The 27,879-nt window shown below is 33.1% G+C and overlaps 2 protein-coding genes across 6 annotated transcripts in view; both read right to left on the bottom strand.

The window, feature by feature from the left end:
• mpv17 (mitochondrial inner membrane protein MPV17) overlaps window positions 1-5,952 on the bottom strand; it is a 50,730-nt gene extending 44,778 nt beyond the window's left edge. For 2 of the 3 annotated variants that reach the window (XR_015517516.1, XR_015517515.1), the window contains exons 1-2: window positions 5,736-5,936; window positions 3,266-3,348 (exon numbers count right to left, since the gene is read on the bottom strand). Coding sequence is in view for 1 of the 3 variants with exons in the window: in NM_201165.2 (NP_957459.2) it covers window positions 3,266-3,338 (73 nt within the window). In the remaining 2 variants the exon portion in view is untranslated. 3 annotated transcript variants of the gene reach the window in all.
• Window positions 5,953-7,115: 1,163 nt separating this feature from the next.
• The window catches only part of si:ch211-243j20.2, a 52,714-nt gene continuing 31,950 nt past the window's right edge, over window positions 7,116-27,879 (bottom strand). The window contains exons 8-15 of one of the 3 annotated variants that reach the window (XM_087298543.1): window positions 26,719-26,735; window positions 21,180-21,278; window positions 18,284-18,377; window positions 18,000-18,062; window positions 15,485-15,607; window positions 12,701-12,808; window positions 8,793-8,949; window positions 7,116-8,713 (exon numbers count right to left, since the gene is read on the bottom strand). In XM_087298543.1, coding sequence (XP_087154669.1) covers window positions 8,637-8,713; window positions 8,793-8,949; window positions 12,701-12,808; window positions 15,485-15,607; window positions 18,000-18,062; window positions 18,284-18,377; window positions 21,180-21,278; window positions 26,719-26,735 — 738 coding nt within the window. In that variant the 3' untranslated portion in view covers window positions 7,116-8,636. Of the gene's footprint in view, window positions 8,714-8,792; window positions 8,950-12,700; window positions 12,809-15,484; window positions 15,608-17,999; window positions 18,063-18,283; window positions 18,378-21,179; window positions 21,279-24,818; window positions 24,839-26,718; window positions 26,736-27,879 lie in introns of all 3 variants that reach the window. The other 2 variants (XM_087298542.1, XR_015518718.1) reach the window with 2 other exon arrangements.

Genomic DNA, 27,879 nt, shown 5'->3' with positions numbered 1-27,879 from the left:
AAAGCTGAAGTGTGTAAATTTGGCCTCACTGGCGTCACATATAACGAAGCCCACAAATTAGTGATTGTTTTCAAATAAACTCCTGGCGTCCGTCATTGCCTAGAAATCAAATAAAGTAATTATCGGTTTTAACTGCAAAACTCATGCAAAAATCACTCTGAAATAATTACAGAAAATTTTCCACTCAAATTGCTTTATTTCAATCATTAGCGTTTTTGACTTAATGTACCTTTGAAATGTTTCCATTGAACATTGACTGGGTTTCTGCAGATTTTCAAATTTAAGACTTTTAAAGGGCACCTATGATGAAAATCATCTTTCGTAAGCTGTTTGGACAGAACTGTGTGCAGGTATAGTGTGTCCACAGTCATGATGGAGTGATAGACACACTATAAGTCTCTTTTTTAAATGTCCTAGCATTAAAATAGGATCCAAATCCCTGCAATTCTGAGGCCCACCGCAACGTGACGTAGGAGTTTGTGGTTTTAAAATAAACCAATCAGAGTCTCATCTCCCATTCCCTTTAAGAGTCAGTTGCGTCGCGCCGTAGCACATTTGCTATTTACATGACGAACTTTGTAAGTGGAAAAACGAACCCTTCATTAGCGAGAAAACAGTTAAACAGCATGAGAATGAGCCTCGTTCCATACTTTTACTTTCACTCTCGTGGATAGGGAAACGTGTTGTATGCACAGACATCCATTAGCATTCATAACTAATTTAGTTTCTTAAGCGCAAAGATTTGTTACAAATCTATTTCTAAATTCAGTTCTAATTTCCAGCAAACAAATAAATGAACAATAATAACCAAGTGTGCTCAAACAGTTATTTCCAAATACACATGCTATGCCCCATATGGTCCAAAGCCTGACAGGTGGGCAAGTCTAAGCTTGTTTTTAATAAAACAAATATAAATATGCATATAATAAATAATACTGTTAATAATAATAATAATAATAATAATAATATACAAAAGCAAATTGTTATGAATAAATTTTAAAAACCCACTGAGATAAAGAAGGCATGAAAGTAGTGAAAGTAGCATGGTTTTTATATTTAAGTAGACTAGAAAATAATAATTTTTATACTATTTTAATCCTTTAATTATTTTTCATTTGTAAATATATTTGTGTATTGTTGTATATCTTGTGTGTATTGAGCAATGTGTCAGCGAGGGGCACAAACAACGTGCTCTGCATTGGACTATAGACCTGCTTTAATCAGGTATATTGAACAGACTATTTTAGTTCCTTAAAATAGCAACGCGCCAGCAATGCGCCTTACTGCGCCACCTTTTTTAGACCAGAACGCCTATGGGCGCACATATGAGCGCAAATGCATTTGTTATATGAGAGCAAACAACATTTGCGTCGTGCGTCGTGCCTTGTGGGTTCATGATAGGGCCCTTTATATCAAGTCACAATTCACGCTGTTGACAAGTCATTAACTACGACTTTTACCTCAATAAACTACTAATTAGCAGCTTATTGGTTGTAAATGCAAAACTAGAATGAGAAATCATTGAATACTTGGTCACTGGTTCGAGGCTCGGCTGGGTCAGTTGGCGTTTGTGTGGAGTTTGCATGTTCTCTCCACGTTCATGTGGGTTTTCTCCAGGTGCTCCGGTTTCCCCCACAGTCCAAAGAAATGCGGTACAGGTGAATTGGGTAAACTGTACCCAATGTACATCTGTAGTGTATAAGTGTGTATAGATGTTTCCCTGAGATGGGTTGCAGCTGAAAGGGCATCCACTGCGTAAAACATTTGCTGGACAAGTTGGCGGTTCATTACGCTGTGGCGACCCCAGATTAATAAAGGGAATAAGCCAAAAAGAAAACGAATGAATGAATTAATTAATCATACAGGGCTAAACAGAAATAACATTAACTTAATAGTTAGTAAGGTTGAAGTTATGTTTTGGATGGGATTAGGGATGTAGAATAAGATCATTCTTTATAAGTACTAGTAAACAGTTAAAATCTTAATAATAGGGATGAGCCAGTACATAATAGCATGAACTCTGACTTAAACTACACCAAAGAACATTTTGGCTGTTTGTTCAAACTACTTATTAAAAATGAGCTGAATAGATAAAATTCTTGTAATTTTTTGGGCACAACTTAATTATTTTATGTTCAATCCACTTTTAAGTAAACTTAATTTGTGTTGGCACAATATAAAGGAATTTATCTGAAGCCCAGCATTTACCAGTGTAAAGCGTTACCAAATTAAGAGAAAAATATCAGCTCTGACATTCTCATGTTACTATCATTATACCACTAAAGTCAACCAAGCTCCTTTCTGCCGAATTTGTGTTCATGACCTACGGATACAAAACTTGAAGAGCTGATTGAGAACCATAGTCAGCATCTCTTAGGATAGGGAATCTTTTTTGTGTGATATATTGTTACAAAAATTATTGCGATAAGCGTTATTATTGTCATTTTGAGATCATTTTACACCACTAATTATATAATGATCATATAACATCATAATAATGCAAATAGCCATGGACACTTAAATATTTAGCACTTTTAAGGCTATTTAGATTTTATAATTTGATGTTAAAAAGTTAAATGTCCTATTATATACAGTATATAATATTAAATGTCCTATTAGGTAAATGTCCAATTATAAACCTGTGAGGTAAAATGTAAACATCATTGTAAAATGGCTTAAATGTTATTCGTGAACTTGTAATTATATATTGAAACGGCAAAAATGATTGCGGTCATCTCCAAGTATTGCACAATAAGTTGATATATTGATTATTGTGACAGGCCTAGACTTATCCAAAGACTTCAGTAGGACAACTCTGTAAAACATTGGACTTAAAGCTGCTTTGTGCTGCCATCTTCTGGCAAAAGGGTGTAATTACAGCAATGAATTAATGAATGAATGCAATTTTTTATTTGAGGTAGGAATATTATTTTCATAATAACATTTTAGATGAAAATATAATGAATTCCTGATTCATTACGAGTTAAAATTACAAGCAAACCAACATCCTGAAATAGACCTTCCCCCCTTAATCTATGTAAAACCCACAGTGACAAAGTTCAAGCAAACAACTAAACAAACTGCTGCTTAGGGAGGTTTTTGTTGTTTATGTGGCTGATTAATTATTCAGGCTCAAAAATAACCGTGCTGTGTAGAAGTGATAGTGTAAACAGGAAAGGTAAACATTTAGTCAGTAGCGTCTGAGATAGAGTTGACCTGAAGAGAACTGGAAACATCAACTACATGGGTGGGAAAAAGCACTTACCAGCAGTTATAATCTGTACCTTCCATGGGTGTTTGGCCATCAGAGCCTGATAAGATCTCCAAAGACCCGCCATGAGACAAAGTCTAAAAAAAGAAAACAGTGAACAGCTCAAATTACTGCAATGAAAACTGCTGCAGAAATAGACAAAGATCAGAAGTGATAGTTTTAGTGTGCAGTTTGCTAGAATAATATTGATGCCACATTATGACAAACGGTTATTAGAGAAAAAATATATACATAAATCCAATATCCATTCCAAAATATGCATTATAATGTATGTTATTTTATCAGTGGGCTTGTTCTCTTTGGAGGACAAAACCTGCAAAAGTAATAAATAAATATGCAAATATATAAATAAATGAGTGAATAAACCCATAAATTCCTGCATAAATAAAACAATAAATAAATATGCAAATATATAAATAAATGAGTGAATAAACCCATAAATTCCTGCATAAATAAAACAATAAATAAATATGCAAATATATAAATAAATGAGTGAATAAATCCAGAAATTCCTGCATAAATAAAACAATAAATAAATAAATATGCAAATATATAAATAAATTAGTGAATAAATCCAGAAATTCCTGCACAAATAAAACAATAAATAAATAAATATGAACAAATATAAATATGTTTACTCATTTATTTATATATTTGCAGTTTTTATTTATTGTTTTTGCAGGTTTCGTCCTCTATAGTTCTCTAGCGGGGAACATGTTTTCTGAAGTTATATATGCATTTAACATTTTTGTAGATTGTAAATGTTTTTTGTGACATTTTTACAGAGTTTATAACAATTTTATTACATTAATAACATGCTTTTGGTATCGTTTTTCAATGGCTGATGATTTCTCCCAGGTTAAAACCATTTAGGCACATAAATAAGAGATTGAGCATGATGATGTACATTTTACAGTTGCAATCAACAATTATTAGCCCCCCATCATTTTTTTTTCTTTTCTAAATATTTGCCAAATGATGTTTAACAGAGCAAGGATATTTTCACATTATGTCTGATCATATTTTTTCTTCTGGAGAAAGTCTTATTTGTTTTATTTCGGCTAGAATGAAAGAAGTTTTACATTTTTTAAAAACATTTTAAGGTAAAAAATATTAGCTCCTTTAAGCTATATATTTTTTCGATAGTCTACAGAACAAACATTATTATACAATAACTAGCCAAATTACCCAATCCTGCCTAGTTAACCTAGTTAAGCCTTTAAATGTCAATTTAAGCTGTATAGAAGTGTCGTGAAAAATATCTAGTCAAATATTATTTACTGTCATCATGGCAAAGACAAAATAAATCAGTTATTAGAAATTAGTTATTAAAACTATTATGCTTAGCAATGTGTTGAAAAAATCTTCTCTTCATTTAACAGAAATTGGGGGAAAAAAATAAACAGGGGGGCTAATAATTCTGACTTCAACTGTATACTTGTCATGTTGAACGTTACATTAAAGTGGAGAAAATTAATTTGTGTAGTTTTGCCAAACACTGAGGCAGAAAATGTGATCTGAAGTGTCACACATCATGTTAAATACATTAATGAATGAATTAATAAAATAACTACAAATTATCACATATTAATTTTAAAATACTTCTTAAACAATAAATATAAATGTGTGAATGTGTTTTTTCTGTTAAATTAACAAAAATACAAACTTGATAAACAGTATAATTTACTACAAAATAAATAAATGAGTGAAAAACTAAATAAATATAGCACTGTAAATATTATGAAATAAAATAATGCATAAAAACAATATTAAACTATTTTCCTCCCAAATAACATCTATTACGTTTTATGTGCAGTTTACATAGATAGGATTTCCTATTTAATTAGTGCAAAACAACTAAAAACAGAGCAATACAAAGTAGATGAAATGAAATAAAGCGATGAAGTTACAAGGTTAATAAACAGTTACAATCACAGCATAGAAAAGTGTAATTAATATTCTCTTTTTTAACATTCATTGTTTAACAGAAAGATGTTTTGAGTGCTTTCTTAAGTGAATCCTGGAATTGTAAGTAAGTCATTTTTAATCTCTTGTATAAATGCTATAACGTTAATTATTTGGCTTAATTCAATATTCTCCGTGAAAGTTAGTGCTCCTCAAAGTCATTTAATAGCGCGCTCACGCTGATCAAAGGCGCGTGCAGTGCGCGTGGCCGCCGCACCATACATATTAAATCTTAAAAATAAAACAAATATTTTATTTTAAAGAACTGGATAAGAGTAATTCGGTTTCCTACTATATTCAAATTCAACACCAACAACGTGTCATTCATTGCATATATTCATTTTTCCATATTAACGGTAAATACAACTTCTTGTCTTCTCCAGAGTGCACACTATAATTAAGCATTAACGCTGCTTTAATGTACAACTCGCGCACAGTTAGTTTCATCTCGTGACCCAAGTTCGACTTACTAAAGAAGTTAAAAGAAATGTATTCTTACCTTTTCACGTAAAGAGATGTAAACAATGTATTAAAGAAATGTTGAAGTTGCTGAAATTATAGCAGGTTGACTCCTGTTTTCAAACACAGCAGTCAAAAGAAAAAAAGAAAAGAGAGAACTTCATAAAATGTGACTTTAAACACTGAACTCATTCAGCCTAGTCCATGTTGACCCGATTCAACTCATTTTACACAAGTCAACATAAGGTGATGCTCGACTGCGTTGTGTGAAGCAAGACAACGCTTACTATTTCAAAATAAAAGTCATTATCGTTAGCGGAAACCCCAGACAAGAAGTTAGTTGATATTATTAAAAATAGTTAATATAATAAAAATGATTTAAATTATTTTTTTAAATAATTATTTTTAAGCATCACAAAGAATATGTCTAATCGATTAACTTATGTCGACTAGCATCGAGTAACTGAATTTTATTTTGAAAAATACAGGGAACACCACACAAAACCAGTGTTTAAAGTAGGGATGCCCAAACTTTTTCTCATGTAACGTTAGGGCCAAAAAGCTGTGGGCCCAAGGTAAATATACCATGGGTAAGCAATCACATTTTAAAATAACTTAAAAACACTGCTTTATATTAACTAATGTACATTTTAACCAAAATTATAATGAATTTATAACATTAAAAAACAAAAACAATCCCATTTTTAATAGAATGGAGTTCAATACCGAATGCACGAATCAAGCTCTACATGTTTCTGCCTTGATTTGATGTCTCGCTGATGTCTTCTATCCCTACCTGTAAAGCGGCAGTATTTACATTTTTAAAATCAATCATTTATAACATTTAATTGAAACATTTTAGTTTAGCTCAGCGATTAAACAAACGCTGTTATATTAGAAATTACGATCTCAAGTATCGCCCCGAACCATCCCATCAGTCTCTTCTCAGACTGTATAGGCCCACTTTGGCCTGCGGGCTCTAGTTTGGGCATCTCTGGTTTAAAGTATAACTTTCAATAATCATATCGTTGACCAGTTATTAAAGAGAAAAGTAAATGTAGTTATAGTTAGGCACAAGATAGTTTATTAAGCTTTTAATAGACACAAAATGTTCATAAGTGGAATGGCTTGCAGCTCTGGAGGTCAGTTTGAAGCTTTTGAACGGATAAACCATGAGAATCACTCATACAAAACTATTTATTGTACACATTTTTCGAGAGCTAAATAAAGAAACATCTTTTTTTCCTCTTGCAAAATGTAATGAAATCTGACTGTGCTTTATTTAAAATACCACATAACCAAACTATAAAATTACTGTCAAACTATAAATCAACTATAAAATCACTATAAAAGACATACAGTGTAAAGTATAAGTTTAAATATTCAAATCTTAGACATTATTGAAGAGAAAAAGCAACAGTTTTAGTTAGGCACAAGATATTTTATTGCGCTTTCAATAGAGACACAAAATGTTCATACTGTAAGTGGAATGGCTTGCAGCTCTGGAGGTCAGTTTGAAGCTTGTAAACGGATAAACCATGAGAATCACACACACACACACACACACACACACACACACACACACACAGACACACACACCATTTACTACACATTTTTCGATAGATATACAGAGAAGAAAGGTATTTTAAATGGCAAAAGGTCGTGAAATCTGAATCCTTAACTGAGATTTGACTGTGCCTTATTTAAAATCAGCCATAACCAAACTATAAAATGACTGTACACAAAACAAAAACAAGTCAGTTAAAATAGAAAAGCACAAACTACAATAAGACATATTACACTAAGGGTCCTGAGACAAAAATTGTACATATCCGAGTTACATTTTGACAAGTGGGACCAAACAGACAAATCAATTTTCTATTAAATAACGTGCAACACTCCTCTCTAGGTGGAAGCTGTGATCAACTTCTATTGTTTGATCATGTAAACTTAAGTGTATCACAGATTGTTTTATGCATATGATTACTGTCACTATCGAAAGCAATGGCTGATTCAATCTCTCTTTTGATTTAAGACCTTAGGTTTCTTATAATTATTTCTCAAATTTTCTCATAGCTGATCAATGCCACTTAATCAGTCATGACAAGTAAAGCAGTGAAAAAAAATAAATAAACACTATACACTCTTTAAAATTCAAGTATTTAACAGAAAATGGTTGCAATTCAAATTTTAAACCTAGTTTGGGTTCTCTCTGTGGCACTGTAGTGCTAAATGATAAGCAAATAATAATCCTTTGGACTAATTTTTTCATTAATTTCCCACATTTTTTATATACAACAAAAAATAATAATAATAGAAAAGACATTTAACATCCGCTTCAGCCTTCAAGACATGAATGAATTAGAAAAAGAAAACAATATTGTTCACAATCAGAGCTACAGTAATGCAGTAAAGTAACAATATCTTCAAATTTTACAAAGATTCTATATTGTAACATGTATGCAAATTATTAGCAATGCTTTAATAAAGGCAGATGAAACTTGAGGTAAATGTTTCCTCATTTCGGATAATTTGCTCAAAAACACACTTCAAATGCACATGTACGCCATACAAGATGACATGAAGTCATCTCACATTCACAAGCAATTATTTATATACCGTGATTTGCACAGTATAAAACTGTATAGTCATACTATAAAACAGTTTCACCATTTCAAGCACACCAATAAAGAAACTAGTGAAATAAGTCCGCTCATTTCCCATTTCAAATGAAAAATGTTCAAATTGTAGCGTCACTAATGGTCAAATAATATTCAAAATCAGGATCTGTTGATGTTTTGGCCTGCATTGAATGTGTGTAGCAAATCAAACCAGCAGCAAGAGGCGGCTAAGGCTTATGTTTAAATAGAGCAATCAAGAGATTAAGTGCTTAAAAGTTCCCTTCTCCATTGCATGCGGATACAGTCGCTCACGTATAACCTCAGTAGTCCATTCCCTCATCGCTTTCATAGCAGTCTGAAGGAGCATCGGTCCCAAAGTAACGGTCCCCAAAATTACCTGCAACACAGTGGATGTTGATTACGAGGTGCTGAATGCGTAATGTTTTGTTTGTGGGTGATGATAGAGCTCTTCTTACCTATTCCTGGAATGATGTGAAACTCATCGTTGACCTTCTTGTCGACGGCGGTGGTGATGATGCGCACTTTGGGAAAAGCGTAGGCCACTGAATGAACCCCCATCTCCGCCATGAGCAGAGACAGCAGGAAGATTTTGTCCTCCTGGACATCGTGATCCTGGAACAAATTAGTTGGTAAAACAATAGAAACATCTACATATATTGGTAAAATAATAATAATTATTATTATTATACATGACAGAGGCCCAAATTGAAAAGACATTTACTAAATTAAAATGTTATATTGGAATTCAATAGATTCATATCTATCTATCTATCTATCTATCTATCTATCTATCTATCTATCTATCTATCTATCTATCTATCTATCTATCTATCTATCTATCTATCTATCTATCTGTCTGTCTGTCTGTCTGTCTGTCTGTCTGTCTGTCTGTCTGTCTGTCTGTCTGTCTGTCTATCTATCTATCTATCTCAGGGATGTTCAGACTTTGTCCTGGAGGGCCGGTGTCCTGCAAAGTTTAGTTCCAATCCCAAGCAGACACACCTGGGCTAGCTAATCAAGCTCTTACTAGGCATTCTAGAAACATCCTTGCAGGTGTGTTGAAGCAAGTTGGAGCTAAAATCTGTAGGACGGAGTCCCTCCAGGACCAAGTTTTGACACCCCTGATCTAGATCCTTCAAATGAATCTTGTAGCAATTACATTGTTATGCCAGTAGGTGAGGAAAGGACCTACTGAAAAAAGTGTAATTAGTTACGGTATTTATTAACATGAAGATGTAACATGTATTTATTTGTCTTTGGTAATGTTAAAGGTGCTGTATGTAAGTTTGAGACCCAGTGGTTGAACTAGGTATTGCACTCCTGGATTTATATAATTTGCTAATTGATAACCTCATGTGGACCTCCGAATCTGCGTCTCATTTCAGAGTCTGCTACTGTCCACCTGAGGTTACATTTCTGTCACGATCGGGGTGCTGAATCATGATTGGCTAAACTGGCATTTTGCAGATTAAAATGACCAAAATAAAGACAGCGTTCCTACACAGAAAACACATTTTTAAAGCAGAATATCTGACTTCAGGGTTCCGTTCTTCGTACCTCGCTTAAATGATCTAAGATGATTTGGCAGATCCTGGATCTTTTAATCTTGATAACTGATCTCTCGCTAATTTGGTTCTTCAAACAAGTTCGCAAATCAGATTAGAATGTCTAGATGAACTGATCTGAGATCGCTTCGTGTGTTGTGAAGGACAGATCTATCGATCCTCGAAATCATGATCAGCAGTGCAAAGATTGGCTGACAGCACAGCAGCGTGATGACATCATCTGATTAATGTTCAATTTTCCATGTGAGCAAAATTACATCAAATTAGCAGTAAACGGCTTGTTAAATATGATACGCAATAACCTTCCACATTTGTTGTGAGCTGCAGGCTTTACTCTGTCATGTGTCAAGACAAGAGTATTCATCATGTATTTCAATGCATATCAGTGTATTTAGTTCTACATTTAGAAAAGATTTTCTTTATTATAATAGTCGTTTTTTTTTAATCGCTGTATGGAATAACTAGATGTTTTCAAAAGCATTTTGATATTGGTAAAGGCGTCTGCAACTTTTGTTAAGCATAATCACTGGCATATTAACTGTCAAAACATGTTTATGACTGCATTAATGTATAATTAATTTTTTTAAAAAGTCACACATTGTGCATTTCTATTATACACAAATTGTACTAAAGCGATCTAAAAAGTTCATATGTTTTCTCTGCACCAGCAGGTGGCAGTCTTTGTACTTTCATTTCGAGAGTGCAGATTGCATAAGTTTTATTAATATGTATAACTTTATTTATTTTATTAATAACTACAACTTTATATATATATATATATATATATATATATATATATATATATATATATATTTAAAATTGTTACTATTTTCCCAAGTGTATATAACTACTATTGTAAGAAAATATCAGAATTCGGTACATACCTTCTCTATTATCTTTGCTTGAACTGAGCCGATCTAATCCTGTTTATATAAACTGAACCTGCTCCCTATTAGGTTTAAGCTAGCAGAACTGTTGCTATGACAACAACTCTCGGATCAGCTTTGAAGAACGAAACGATCCTGGATCGTGTCAAATCGTCAATATCCAAATCCAGCTAACTGAGTAATCCACGTACGAAGAACGGACCCCACCATTGTTTTTCAGATAAACAAGAATGTTGACTTGGCATGTTTCTTAAATATCTGCAAACCTTTTATGGTATTTTTATGCTTTAAAAAGAGTCAAAAACTTACATACAGCACCTGTAAAGAAAATAATGTCAGTTCATGTTAACCACAGTGTATTATCTAATGTTAACAAACAATTTTGAGTTTTAATAAATATTGAACCAGGATTCATTAATGCTACACAAACAGTTCATACTCTTATTACTATATAATATTAATTCCTGTAATAAACACTAATGGAAGCTTATGGAAAGTGTGACTAACACGTTGTTTTTGAAGATGAAGAATAAATTGCTAACAACTAATAAAATGTTAATTTAATCAAATCATATATTATAATACTTAAAATATTTTAGCACATAAACCTGTCTAAACTGCTTGGTATATGACCTTTATCTCTGTTTTGTTTTTTGTTCAATTAATAGTTCACCCCCAAATAGTCATCATTTACTCAGCCTTTCCTTGTTTCAACCCTTCAGAAGTTTCTTCTTTCTGTTGAACACTAAAGAAGATGGGAATTAGGAATTGACATTTCATCCTCTACCTGGGAGGAGGGAAAGTGTCGTATTCATTCTTGCTCTATAAATGCAAGACTACAGCTCATACAATTTAAAGTGATGCATAGATTGCACTATACAAAAGCCAAACTTAATAAGCTGTATCCTTCTATCTCTCCTCTGTGTGATAAATGCAAAGGCGCAGTGGGCACCTATGGTCATATATTTGTTCCTGTCCAGAAGTATCTGAATTTTGGAAAAGTATCTTCGGACTTTACTACTAGGCTTTTGAAATGGACTTAAAAATCGATACTGAAATAGCATTAATTGGATGGCCAGACCAGGCTCTAACTTGGCCTAAACCTCAACAACTCTCCCTTAAGTTTGGTATTGTGTTGGCCAAGAGAGTGATTCTGATGGAGTGGAAATCCACGACACCTCCAAATTTTTTAAATGGTTAGCTGAAATGGTTTCTGCCCTCAAGTTGGAAACGTTATGCTTCTCTAGATTTGTATAAAAGTTGTATGAAAAAAACATGGGGCCCCTTCCTTAGATGTAAAAGTTAATAATGTTTCTGTAATAATTTTTTCTGGTAATCAATTTTTTTTTCTCCACTTCCTTTTTACATGTCATTTTATTTTGTTTCTTATTCCCTCAGTCTGGCTGAAATTTCTTTTTGGTTTTTTGATGGTGCTGTATAATTGCTGTATTGTTTGCTAGTGTTTTAGAGCATGTTCTAGTTAGTATAAGGTAATAACACAGAGATAAGTTTCTTAACATATATACATTACTTGGTGTTATGTTTTTACAAAAAACTTCTATAAATAAAAGTAAAAAAAAACAAAACAAAAAGAACACTAAAGAAGATATTTTGAAGCCGAAAGCCTGTAACCATCGACTTCCATAGTAAGAAAAAAAAATACTATGGAAGTCAAGAGTTACAGGTTTTAATCTTCTTTAGTGTTTAACAGAATAAAATAGTTCATAGATGCCTAAACCACTTGAGGGTGAGTAAATAGTGAGTGAATTTTAATTTGAGTGAACTATCCCTTTAAGTTTATATTAATCATGATCTCCATTTTAAACAACAATTCCAAAAAAAATTATGAATAAACAAACGATTAATGATTGTCTTTTTTTATCCAGAATTGTGTCAGCAGCAATGACTTACCAGTAAGACTCTGACAGCCATAAGAGCGGCGGCTCCTGTGGAAACGGTGCTGTCCATCAGGATGACATAGTCCTCACTGATGTCCTTGGGCAGACGCAGGTAATGGAGCTGAGGAGAAAAATCACACCATGATAAGACAGGTTTATAGTCCAAGCACAGATTTATGTGCCATTAGGTACAACCCGAAACATGCAAAACAGATGGAGATGTCCAGAAGTTAAACAGCCATTCCACATTGAGACGTGCTAAATTTAGATTCAAGATGTGCATGCAAGATTTCAGGCCATAGCAAGAATTCATAAAGCTAAAAAAGTTATTCTACCCCTGAAATCATTTTAGAAGCATTATTTAATAGTTGAAAAACATACATAGTGCCATTTAAAATGACTGGTGTGTGTATGTGTGTGTGTGTGTGTGTCATCACGTCAGACATTTATTCTTTTTATGTTTAGTCTGAAGTCTCTTAAACTTTGATACTATTCATATTAAGTCTTTAAATAAGGCATTTTTTTAAATATGAAAATTATTTTAGTTATATAATCTTAAGTCTTTAAAAAATGTAATCTACATTGTTATTTTTATGTTAACATAACTATACAGAATAAATACATAAACACTGTCTTTATTACTAGACATTTTTCCTCCATTAAATCACAGTCAAGTTGTTTGAAAACAAAACCAGATTTTCTAAAGAATTCTGAATCTTGATTTCCATGGAATTTTTGTCTTTTGTGTTCAACAGAAGAAACTGTAACAGGGCTTGAACAAGTGGATTGAGTAAATGATGGCTTATCCCTTTAAAAAACAGAAACCTCTGGGAACATATTTTTTCTAATTGTTGACAAACACTTTATATATGGTCATATAAAAGGGCATTAAAATTATTATATTTTAAATGGTTTCTTTTTAGAATGCCAATTATAAAAATAAAAAAACTAAATAATATATTTATAAAATATTATGTCATATCATAAAACCAAATCATAAGCAATATTGTCATATAATTTAAGTTAAATATTTTTAAACAATTATTTGTTAATAATCTAATAATAACAATAAATACAATCTATTAATAAAATACAAATATTAAACTAATTAAAACTACAATCATTGCTTTGGCCCAAAAAGTGCTAAAATAGAAAATGCTGAATAAATATTTGTTTTTTTAATAAATATTTAATATAGATATTTATTTTAATAAATATATTAATGTACACAGTATTTTTTTTAATAATTAAGCGGTAACACTTTACAATAAGGTTCATTAGTTAATGCATTTACTAACATGAACTAATCATGAACAACACATGTACAGCATTTATTAATCATATTTGAACATTTACTAATGCATTAATAACATCCGAGTCCATGCTTGTTAACATTAGTTAATGCACCATGAGTTAACATGAACTAAAAATGAACTACTGTATCTTCATTAACTAACGTTAACTAACATGAACAAATACAGTAGTAGATGTATTGTTCATTGTTTGTTCATGTTAGTAAATGCATTAATTAACATTAACTAATGAACCTTATTGTAAAGTGTGACCCATTAAGCAATATTGTTATATAATTTAAGTTAAATCATTTAAAATAATTGTGTTAACTGAAATATAATAATAATAATAATAATAATACAATATATTTATAAAATACAAATATTAAACGTAAAACATATATGACCCAAACAGAAGTACTAAAATACTAATCGTTAAATAAATATTTGTATTTGAATAAATATAATAATGCATACAGTAAAATAATTAAGCAATATTGTTAAACAATTTAAAACAATTATGTTAATTGAAAGAAATAGAGTAATAATAATATAATAAATATATTGTAATAATAAAATACAAATGTTAAACAAACTAATTAAAACTAGTTGTTGCTTTGACCCAAACTAAAGTACTAAAATACTAAAAGCTGAATAAATATTTGTGTTTAAATAAAAATAAAACATTCCATTAAAAAATAGCAATATTGTTATATAATTTAAGGTAAATCATTTAAAATAATTTTGTTAATTGAAATATAATAATAATAATAATAATAATAATAAAATATATGAATAAAATACAAATATGAAACAAACTACTTAAAACTACAATTGTTAATTCGGCGCAAACAGAAGTAATAAAATACTAAATGCCAAATAAATGTGTATTTGAATAAATATAATAATGCATACAGTAAAAGTTAAACAAAAATAAGCAATATTGCTATATAATTGAAAACAATTATTTGTTACTCGAAAGAAATATAGTAATAATAATAATAATAATAACAAAAATAATAATAATACAATATATTAATAAAACACAAATATTAAACAAACTACTTAAAACTAAAATCGTTGCTTTGGCCAAAATAGAAGTACTAAAATACCAAATCCTGAATAAATATTTGAATTTGAATAAATATAATAATACATACAGTAAAATTATAAAAACTAAAATACCACTACAACAGGTACTATATCTGACCAATGGGAATGCACAGCTTGAGGGAGCTATACTCAATTCATTCACAAAAACAGCACACGCAGTCAAACATGCATCCATCCATCAGCATCCGCACAGAGCTGTCCAGTTTATCATGTACTTTACAGCACAACACATGTTATATGTCAGACAAGAGCAGACACACACATATCAGAGCAGCAGTGAAACGGTAAGCGGAACTGTAAATCACATCAAGGCTAAGCACACAAGGACACATGATAACAGCAGTTTTCTGATCAGGGTTTGTTTATAAATGTGTGTGGGGAAGATGTGAAACCTCAGGCTCTCCTGTGTCATGATTGGTCTGGATGAGGATCTTTCCAAGTCGAATGTCCTTACAAACAGCCATCAAGGCCTGTTCCATGGTCTCCCCTGCCCGCAGAATGGACACACCGGTGATCTGTTAAATGGAAATATAAGGGCTTGTATTTACACTGGCATTCAAAAGTGTTAAACGAACAGTTCTGCTTTTTAATAACCACTGTGGATCAATTTATTTGATAAAAAAACTGCTCACAGGCCAGCTCATTTCACATTTATTTTAGTTGATAAATAATCATAAATGCTCTACCTATTATAGGGCATGTATATATTCAGTGCATCCGGAAAGTATTCACAGCGCTTTACTTTTTCCACATTTTTGTATGTTACAGCCTTATTCCAAGACGGATTTATTTCATTTATATCCTCAAAATTCTGCACCCTATACCCTATAATGACAATGTGAGAAAAAAAAAAAAGATTTTTTGAAATTGTTGCAAATTTATAAAAATAAATACCTGAAAAATCACATGTATATAAGTATTCACAGCCTTTGTTCAATACTCTGTTAAAATGTTTGCCCATTCCTCTTTGCAGTACCTCTCAAGCTCTATCAGCTTGAATAAGAATATACGATGTACAGCCATTTTCAGATCTCTCCTCGGATTTAGTTCTGGGCTCTAACTGGGCCACTCAAGGACATTTACAGAGTTGTTGTGAAGCCACTCCACTGGTATTGTGGCGGTGTGCTTTGGGTCATTGTCCTGCCGGAAGATGAACCATCGTCCCAGACTGAGGTCAAGAGGACTCTGAAGCAGGTTTTCATTCAGGATGTCTCTGTACATTGCTGCATTCATCTTTCCCTCTATCCTGACTAGTTTTCCAGTTCCAGCTGCTGAAAAACATCCCCACAGCATGATGCTGCCACTACCATGCTTTACTGTAGGGATGATATTAGCCTGGTGATGAGCAGTGCCTGGTTTTCTCCAAACGTGATGCCTGGCATTCACTCCAAAGGGTTCATTTTAGTCTCATCAGACCAGAGAAATTGGTTTCTTATGGTCTGAGAGTCCTACAGATGCCTTTTGACAAATTCCAGGTGGGGAGTGGCTTCCGTCTGGCCACTCCACCATACAGGCCTGATTAGTGAATTGCTGCACAGATGGTTGTCTTTCTTTAAGGTTCTCATCTCTACACAGATGAAGGCTGGAGCTCAGACAGAGTGATCATCGGGTTATTGATCACCTCCTTGACTGAGGCCCTTCTCCCAGATCACTCAGCTTAGATAGCCGGCAAGATCTAGAAAGAGTCCTTTTAGTTCTAAACATCTTCCACTTGGAGGCCACTGTGATCATTGGAACTTTCAGAGCAGCAGAAAATTTTCTGTAACCTTCCCCAGCCTTGTGCCTCAAGATAATCCTGTCTCGGAGGTCTACAGCCAATTCCTTTGTCTTCATGCTTGGTTTGTGTTGTAAAATAGGAATAATTTTTTATTATTTGTCTCTTTTTCTTTTAATCAAACAATTATTTGTATTGGTCATGTAAGGGTCATATATTAACTGAATTTCTACTGTTGTGTGTGAGTGCTGTGCATACTAATTAGCATTTTTGCACAAGTAGATAGATGCGGGTCCAAAATTAAATTCAGCTCTGCAGAAACTTCCTGTCTGAAGAGAGGTGTTAAAACTGAACACAGAACAAAGAAAGATGTATGCTTTGTTGTTGTGCAGAGAATTCGTAGAAAAAGAGGAAGTATGACGAAGGTGCGGCCAATGGAGGACTGAACAATGACTGACAAATGACTTTAAACCAAAACTCCACCTGTTAATATCAGTTGTGTATATAGGCTGGAGTCAGGAAATGTATGATAGTTGCGAACCTCCTGAATGTAATTCTTGTATTGCATTGGGGTAACGTAACCCAGAGCTCTGTCATGGAATTATTCATTTGTATCTAATAAATTACTGATATTTTTGGCATTGAAGAAAACCCTCTCCAGACCTTTTCTTATTGAACACGCATGGAATTGGCTAGATATTCCAACATTGCAACCCATATCAAACACACCTGCCTGTAATTATCAAGTGCGATTCAGGTCCTATTTAATTGGTTCAGGTGTGTTTGATCAGGGTTGGAGCTAAAATTTGCCGGAAGGTCGATCTCCGGGAACAGGGTTGAGCAGCCCTGATTTAGAGCGTCAGAACAAAGGCTGTGAATACTTATGTACATGTGATTTTTCAGGTTTTATTTTGAATAAATTTGCAACAATTTCAAAAACTCTTTTTTCACATTGTCATTATGGGGTATTGTGTGTAGAATTGAGGAAATAATTGAATTTAATCCATTTTGGAATAACATTACTCTATAAATACTATACATATTATATTATATTGTGTATGACTCCCATGAGCTTGGAGGACTGCATCCATACATCTCTGCAATGATTCAAATAACTTATTAATAAAGACTTCTGGAAATTAGTATCAAAATTGTTCGATTTGCTTGGTTAAAAAGATATTGAATAAACATACCCTTTTCCCGCTCAGCCTCTTCCCTTCATATACAGTTCCTTGAGGAGTTTCAACAGTCACCGGCTAAAAAGAAAAGAAAATATACAGGGACTGATTTCTTTTTACTAAAATGCTATGAAATTACTTGTTATGATCTAAAACGAAGACTTGCTTCACTTCACACAATAAAAAAATAATAATAAAAAAGTAATTTGTTCATGGGGCAAAGGTGGAGACTGGAACGCATCACTGTGTTATGAGCAACATCAGGATTAAAAGTTGGTCATTACTGACGCTCCACTCACCTTCAGCGGCAGGAAGGACAGAGCGTGCTCGATGAGGAGCCTCATTAATCTCTTTGAATAGAAAATAAATTCATCCCGACTGGTTTCTTTATTCCTGGGGGCAACAGAGGACACCGTCAATAAAACACAACAGAGAAGGATGAGGTGAATATGAGACTGTAAACAGACAAAAACAATCCTCCTTATTTTATTTTAATTACCCAATTATGTTTCAGTGACCCAAAACGTAAAAATACACCTCAAGCAGCTACCGGCCAGCTCATTTCACACTTTAATTGGCAATTAATCATAAGTTTTACTTTCCATTTATTATTAGCAACATACTGCAATAAATATTATGTCTATTGATCAAAAATACAGTAGAAGAGCAAAATTGTGAAATATTACTACACTTTAAATACAAAATTATTATCAAATAAATATTATATTTACACTACCCACTTACTTTTTAAACTTTGTGGCCTTCTTAGTTTACTTGCTAGGCATGTCATTTTATTAAACTGGAAGAGCCCCCAGCAGCCACCCTCGCATGTACAGTGGCTGAAAGATGTCTTGTATTTTGTGAAACTAGAGAAAATTAGATACTCCCTTCAAAATACATAACAGAACGTTTGTTAAAACTTGCAAGCCCTTTTTTTATATTAAAACTTCAAGTGGATCTAGACCGATCACCCTTGCTTGCTCTTTACAATAATAATAATACATCAGTTTGTAAACTTTTAGTCTCGAATTGTAACACTGAGATTGTTGCATAAATGTAGACATCTGAGCCTCATTTAGTTGTGTAATTGGGTTTTGTCTTGTTATTATTTTAATTAATTATTTCAATAAGGGATGTTTGATATGTTTGTAAAATGTAAACATGTTAAATAAATCATAAATAGAAATATTATATTCAATAAATACATATTAAAATTTAAATAGCTGGATTTTTTTATTTAAAAAATAGAGTGAAAGAGCAATATTGTAAAATACGAATACATTTATAATAAATAAATATTATATTTTAAATGATTATAAATTAAATAATTATTAGTTCACGCATTTAATAAAGCCAATTAATGATAAATTCTGCTTTACATTTATTAGTGACATACTACAATAATATGTCTATTATGCTCACTAAGGCTGAATTTATTTGATCAAAAAAAGAGCAACATTGTGAAATATTACAACACTTTAAAATAACTTTTATTTATTTATTTATTTATTTATTTTTTTAACTATTTGCAGTGTCATAAGCCTACATATCTATTATCTGTTAAAATAATCAATTAACTTGTTTAGCCTTTTTCTCATATTTCACTCTCTTTTGCACCTGGATTTCGTCAATAAATATGTATACCTAAATATATACTGTCTGACAAACCATTGTAGTGCAAAACAATTATCACAATTTTGTCTTCTGGAAATGAAGATTTATGCAAGCAAAATGATTTGTGTTTGCATGAAGAGAGCAAAATTCATGTCGATTTTGATGTTTTGTTAGAAACAAATATGCAGGTTGACTGTTGTACTCAAAAGTCTTTTAAGATTTGAAATTGCAATGTGTTTGCTTGTGAACACGTCCAGTTAACGAATACCTGTTTAAGTGATACCTCAGAGAGGGTGTGGGAGTGAGCAAGTTGTGCGATATGGATTTACAAACACTCAGGATCCTTTTTATATTATTCCATTAGGTTCAGAAGAGTGTGCTGTTTTGTTTTATATTTAGAGTAGATTAGTTAAGACGTTTGGTACGTTGAACATATTTCATTTCATGCTTTTTAAAAGATATTTTAGTTTAATACAGTTAGTATGTTTGGTTGTATTATTTCCTTGATTTAAGCACTTCTAACTACCTCCTCTTCAACAGGGAATTATCATTTATTTTTTGTAAATATTTTTCTTTCACTGTACAATATATTTTCATTTGTTTCACTGAAAGTATGGGCAATAAATAATTGCAGTGATATTTGGTTTCAGTTGTTTCTTTTTTCATTCATTTGTCATACACACACTAAACTCTTATATGTTATGTCAAATACCCTTAGTTTAATAATAACATCTAGAAGGTTGTAACAACTGTTTTATACATTTAAAATGGATTTAAATACCATTCATCACAAAACAGCAAACACTAATACAGTAATTACATATTAAAATGTCATTTTACTTTTTACACAATAACAATCAAATCAAATTTCACATCAGCCAGTTTAAAAAGAAAACTTTTTTTAAAAAAGGCATGTTTTTATTTGTGGTTTGTGAAATTTGAAAATGTTAAGAATGAAAAAAGTATAAAAGAAAGCTGATTAAATCATGGTATACAAAACCTTCACATTCACTCATTAATGAAACATTACTACCCATATAAAATATGATTTTATTTGACTAATATCAAAGTAATGACTATTTTATAATTCTTATAATAAATAATTACAAACAGAAATTCAAAAACTATATACAGATTCTGAATGCATTATGGAGGCCAACAAAAATATTATGAAGAGCAAATTTTTGACCACTGTTTGTGTATGTTTTTCTTAAATTCAATCATTCATTCATTTTTTTGGTTTATTCTCTTTTATCAGAGGTCACCACAGCGGAATGAACCGCCAACTACTCCGGCTTTTTTTTACGCAGCGGATGGCCTTCCAGCTGCAACCCAGTACTGAGAAACAGCCATACACCCTCGCATTCACACACTCTAATACACAACATGAATTGGGTAAACAAAATTAGTCATATAGCGCATGTCTTTGGACTGTGTGGGAAACCAGAGCACCTGGAGGAAACCCACGCAAACACTGGGAGAACATGCAAACTGGCCCAGCTGGGACTCAAACCAGCGACCTTCTTGCTGGCGCTGCTGTGATTTTTAATAAAATAAATAGATAAATAAAAGAGGTCCTACCTGATAATAGTGTGCATTCCTCTGACCTGCGGTGTACTCTCCATGACACTTAGGGTTTTGGGCAGAGGTTGACCCTGATGGGCAGAAGCCAGGGCTGATCTATACGGCACATGGATACAAGACATAAATAATCCACAAAAAGCAACCCAAAGAGTAACAAGTCCTTTTTTCGTTAAAGGATGTTAATGACCCACTGCAAATATGGTTTGAAGAGCTGATGTGAGATTGATGTGAGCAGGTAAAGGTAGTTAAGGCCCATTCACTTTATCTGCATGTTTCAATGTAGACAATGGATCAAATTAATTCCTCACAAACCAAAAAGATATTAAACTGTTTTATTATTGAAATCAAGATGTTAAAATATGAGGAGGTTCAGACTCTGTGAACAGGCCTTTAAACTGGAAGGTGAAGGAAGTCAAAGTATGGCAACCAAAGGTCTGATGCACAAGCATTAAAGAAACAGTTCACTTAAAATAACAATATCCATAATTTTCACTCTCATTTCATTCAAAACAAGTAAAAAGGCAGGCAGAAATGGTAAACACCTTGTTTTATGTTTTGCAAATAAAATAAGTTACATTTATTAGAGAGGGGAGAGTAAATGATGGTATTAATTTAGGAGTAAACCATTTCTTTAACAGTGAAATAATGTTGAATTAAACAAAAAAAAAAAAAAAAAACAAGATGGGGCAAGCCTGAACTCAATCGGCTTAAAGGAGCAAAGAGCAAAAACCGAGAGCCCTTTAGTGTGTATTAAAAGAACAATGTTTCAATTAAAAGGGATAGATTTTGTGATTACCCCAAAACAAAAATTTACTGACTATTAACTCTTCCTCAGGTAGATCCAAACTTTTATGACTTTCTTTCTTCTGTTGAACACTTAAGAGAATATTTTAAAAGAAACCTTTAACCATTTACTTCAATAATTAAAAATACGAAAACTGTGGCAGTCAATGGTAACAGGTGTTCAGCATATTTCAAACTATCTAATTTTGTGTTTATAATATAGAAACTCAGGTTTAAATCAAGTAAAGGATGAGTAAATGATGATAATTTTCATTTTTGAGTTAACTATCCCTTTAAGAAACAAAAGAACTGTTTTGAGTAATTTACAAGGGCTATATGTAGTATAGCGTGTGTGTGTGTGTGTGTGTGTGTGTGTGTATTAGTGACAACAGTCTTTTATTAAAACTGCAGCATAACACTTTAAAGAAAGTATAATTATGGCTTTAAAAAAATAATAAAATAACAAAATAATAATAATGATAATAATAATAAACTAATTTAAAGTATTTGACAAATTTATTAAATTAGCAAAAAAATTGCATTCAAATTTTTGGTGCATCATATCAAGGAGATATAATGATGTAACCGATTGGTTTTTATTTAGCAACTTGTCTAAAAATTAAAAATCTATTTTCCGACTTCAAGAAAGCCACTAAAAGTCAGGCATTAGACCTGTGAACTCCGGACTAGTTCTGCTTTTAAGTTGTTTAAGTCGTTCATACACTCACCAGGCACTTTATTAGGTACACCTGTCCAACTGCTCGTTAACACAAATTTCTAACTAGCCAATCACATGGCAGCAACTCCATGCATTTAGGCATGTGGACATGGTCAAGACAACCGCATCAGAATGTGGGAAGAAAGGGTATTTATGTGACTTTTAACATGGCATGGGTGTTGGTGCCAAAAGAGCTGGTCTGAGTATTTCAAAAATTGCTAATCTACTGGAATTTTCACGCACAACCATCTATAGGGTTTGCAGATATTGGTCTGACAGACGGAAAATATCCAGTAAGTGGCAGTTTTGTGGGTGCAAATGCCTTATTGATGCCAGAGGCCAGAGGAGAAAGGCCAGACTGGTTCGATAGAAAGGCAAAAGTTACTCAAATAACCACTCGTTACAACTAAGGTATGCAAAAGAGCATTTCTGAACGCACACCATGTCCTACTTTGAAGCGGATGAGCTACAACAGCAGAAGACTACACCCGGGCCACTTCTGCCAGCTAAGAACAGGAAACTAAGGCTACAATTTGCTCACCAAAATGGGACAATAGAAGACTGGAAAAACGTTGCCTGGTCTGATGAGTCTCGATTTCTGCTGTGACATTCGGAGGTAGGGTCAGAATTTGCATCAACAACATAAAAGCATGGATCCATCCTGCTTTGTATGAATGGTACAGGCTGGTGGTGGTAAAATGGGATATTTTCTTGGCAAACTTTGGGCCCATTAGTACCAATTGAGCATTTTGTCAACGCCACAGCCTACCCGAGCATTGTTGCAGACCATTTCCATCACTTTATGACCACAGTGTACGCAGCTTCTGATGGCTACTTCAAGCAGGATAACGCACCATGTCATAAAGCGTGATTCATCTCAGACTGTTTTTTTTAAACATGACAATGAGTTCACTGTACTCAAATGGCCTCCAGTCACCAGATCTCAATCCAATAGAGCACCCTTGGAATGTAATGGAATGGAAGATTCGCATCATAGATGTGCAGCCAACAAATCTGCAGCAACTGCTTGATGCTATCATGTCAATATGAAACAAAATCTCTGAGGAATATTTCCAGTACCTCGTTGAATCTATGCCATAAAGCAGGGGTCACCAATCTCGGTCCTGGAGGGCCGGTGTCCCTGCAGGGTTTAGCTCCAACTTGCCTCAACACACCTGCCTGGATACCTAGCAAGACCTTGATTAGCTTGTTTAGGTGTGTTTGATTAGGGTTGGAACTAAAATGTGCAGGACACCGGCACTCCAGGAACAAGTTTGGTGACCACTGCCATAAAGGATTAACGCAGTTCTGAAGGCTAAAGGGGGTCCAAGCCAGAACTAGGAAGGTGTACCTAATGAAGTGGCCAGTGAGTGTACATTGCCAGCAGAAAAACTGATCTGCACATAGAAAATCTTACATATAGCCCCTTTAATACATTTTCTACATTATGACTGGCAGTTCACAGAGCCTCAGCCCATGTTCCCATACAGACAGACATCATGTCCTAACCCGGAGTGACTTAGAAAAGTGACAAAAAAAAGATGTCTGTACTGACTGAATGCTAACTACAATGACAACCAACTGACAGTTTTGATGTGCAGAATTTTGCAGATTTTGAGACTTCCACTTGTGACTGAAAATGTAGTGATATTTTATGAGTGCCACTATAAAGGGGCCTTCCAAACCAAAATGCTCAAAACTGCCCACTTCAAAGGGTCCTCCAGAATGAAGGAATTCAAAGGGAACAAATGTTGGGACTATTTTTGCTTGATTCTTAATTGCGATCCAAGATGACAGAACTGAATTTGTAAAAGTATTTTCAGTTGCCCAAATCCTTCACCCATTCGAAACCCTCGCTAAACCCTTTTAAAGGATTAGTGCATAGGGTTGAACCCTTCAAAATGGAACGCAGCCTAGGAGATAGTCAGAATGTCTTGTCACAATTGAGGCTAGATAGGACAGTGTGAATGTTATTAGTTAAACAAAAGCTTGGAAATAAAATCCAAACAATAGTGAAAAAGCTGGTTATTAGCAAAGGAGACGATTATGCATTTATAAAGCAAGAGACTATGGATTCAAGAAAATATAAAACAAACAGAAAAAGATGGCGAGAGGATGCAAGAATTTATCCTCACATATCCCAGCGGAGTTTCCTCTGAAGAAGGGAATAAATGTTCATTGGGAGACAATGATGACGGGACAGACAGAGAGAAGAGAAAGGGAGGGAGAAAAGAACACGACCTGATTAATGTCTATACGGAGCAGACGGACACGCCACAGCTGGGATGAGCGCAGGTCTGGGGAGTATCCCAGTGGTTTTCAGCAGCTGTTGGCCTGAATGCTATTATAAGATGGCAAAATGTGTCTCAATGCTAAGGTGATCTACACTACTGACGGCTTTCACAGGAAAACCACTGAAATAAGCCCATTCCTGTGTTAGCAACAGCATCAAAATAACACAGTGGAGGTGGAGACAAAAGGTAGACTGTGATGCTATGGTGTTTTTAGCCTCACAAAGCTCATTTAAAAAGATATATCTGACGTTCAAATCAATTAATTCAGGTCCTCATTGTAGCCTCAACTCAAGTTTTATGTTCTTTTGCAAAAGTACATTAAAATGATCAAAAACTGCTACCAAAAATTATTTATTTTGTATTTTTTTATATAAAATTAGTTTGAGACAAACAATTACTATGTTAGGGGAGACAAACAATTACTATGTTTCCATCCAAAGATGTGAATTAAATGTATGCGCAAAACTGGAATATCGCATAAAAGAAGTGCGAATAAAGAATTGTTTCCATCCAACGAGTCAATGAGAACAAAATCACCACTTCCTGATTGACTGGCCCCAAATACCAAGAGAAAAACATGGAATTTGCTGCGATAGGAGAAGCTGCGTCAATCTTTTCTTTATTTAATAAATGACTTGCGCCGCAGAAGACAGTATGCTGACATGCAATGAACTTGTGGTGGCGTTTAAAGGCATAAGACGCAGAGAAAAGACACTAAACAGTTCATAAGGTAAATAATAATATAATAACAGTAATACTGAAACGGTTAAGACGTTTTAGAAAGACCAAAACAACATTTCAGATGTTTTTATAATGTGCTCAGCCTGCTGGTTTATCCATTTACACATTTTTATCGTCACATGATCTCTTATAACAAAATCACATGACTTTTATGCGCATTCTGGAATATTTTTCGGTAAAAGTGTTTCCATTGTAGTTTACAGTTTGTGCATCTTTTCTTACCGAATAAAGTTTATCCTACATCCTACATTTTAAGCTTATTTTCAAAATGTATGCACATCTTGGCGTTTCTGTTTAAAAACTTTGCCGTGTGAAAGCTATCTGCACCAAGAACAAAGAGCAACATTGTAACAGTTTTAATTCCTGTTTCAGAACAAGATAATCTATCCATTGGTGTGAAAGCATCCTAAGTCTCCAAGATTAAAAGCTTGTCTGTAATATGCCTTTTTGTAATATAATTTAGTATTTTATGTCATAATTTTATTTACTTATTTATTTATTGTTTATTTAATTACAATTTATTTTATTTATTTATTTTTTCATGTGGGGGTCAGGATTTAATTGACATGTATGAAGGATATTATTTTATTACTCAATGTCATTTTTTTAAACTTGTTTTTGCACAGCGCTTTAAGCTTTCTCAGTCACTGTAAAATATAGCATTTTTTACAGTATTTTGATCAAATAAAATGCATCCTGGGGATCATAAAAGTAAGAAACCCAAACGATTGAACACAACTGTATTCAAATAAAAACAGGTTTCAAACTAGTATTTTTATTTTAAGCAGGACTGTATTTCTATTTATACTGTGGTCTTAACAACACTCAGCATTTAATTTGTTAAGTGCAGTGGTGCGTATCCAACACCACAGCCTTTCCTTTTGTCTCCATTTGCATCTCTGCAGCTTTTGAGGAAAAGAAAAGGACAGATGGAAGCACAGGTTTGGAAAGAATGAAGGAAAGTGAGATGGAGGAGAATGAGGGGAAAAAGCAGCCATACCTCACTGTGATTTCACGCTGGGATGGTTAGAGCGATCGGTTGAGGGTTTAGCAAATATTTCATTACAAAACACACACGGGGAGGAGAAGAATACAAAAAGAAAGAAAAAATAAATAAGACAAACTCATGAAATGAGATATTCACTCAGAAAAGCCATTCCAAACAGTCAGCCCTCACGCTCTCCATGGTATACTGAGAAACATTTCATGGCTCTATCAGCAACCCTTTATTTAACCTGACGCAAATCACATTTTAAACAACTTATATTTACACAATAGCAAATATTGTTTCTTTTTTCAAACAAACAAAGAAACATACATAATCTCTTAAAAAGAACAAGATTTGCAGATCTAACATATCATATGCTTTGTATTTTCTTCTTTTTTAACAGCAAATATATATACAGTACAATAGGACATGGAGAGCTACAAGTCATACAAAAGACTGCCTTAAAAAAACAATAATAAAATCTATCCATTTACTCCAAAATTGGAAAAAAAAGTGTTCTTAATGCAAAAAGATTATGTATATTTTATTCTTCAACCACAGCTGACTCCAATTTTAACCATTTTAAATAATTACTTTTTTTTCTAACAGCCTATGGAATTATCAACAGTTTCTTGACCTTGTTAATCCACCCATCTAATGTTATATTACCAAAATATAAAGATTCAAAAGTGAAAGCGATCTCTTCCTCAAAAACAGCTTTTGAGAATATGGTTTCAGATTGAAACAATAAAAATGATTTCGGCAAATATTGTAATTTAACAGTCATTATATGTGCAGTCCATGTCATAAAGCTGTGAAATCAAGTGTTTATATACAATTTCTTCCTGAATTTGAAGAGGGACTCTGTAATTAAATGCAGTTGAAAGGAACTTTTCCATTTCCTAGTAAGAATTTAAATAAATAAAACAAAACTTATACTTTAAGAGACTGCATTATTTGGGAGCTTGCTGACAAGATTTTTTTAACTCACAATTTTATTATAGAAAATTTATGTTGAATCTGAAGAAAAAAAAGATAGATAAAAAGCCAAATAAAATGTATCATCATTATTAACAGTTATCATTAATAAACAGCAAAAATAATAAAGCCCTTTATAAAAACATTTATAAGAATATTTTAAATAAATAAACAAAAAAATAGTTAAAGTAATTT

This window comes from Danio rerio, chromosome 20, assembly GCF_052040795.2.
Source record: "Danio rerio strain M-AB ecotype USA chromosome 20, GRCz13ab, whole genome shotgun sequence".
In the NCBI taxonomy this organism is placed as follows: domain Eukaryota; kingdom Metazoa; phylum Chordata; class Actinopteri; order Cypriniformes; family Danionidae; genus Danio; species Danio rerio.
The sequence above is the reverse complement of the archived record's forward strand: the minus strand, read 5'-3'. Positions and strand labels throughout refer to the sequence as shown.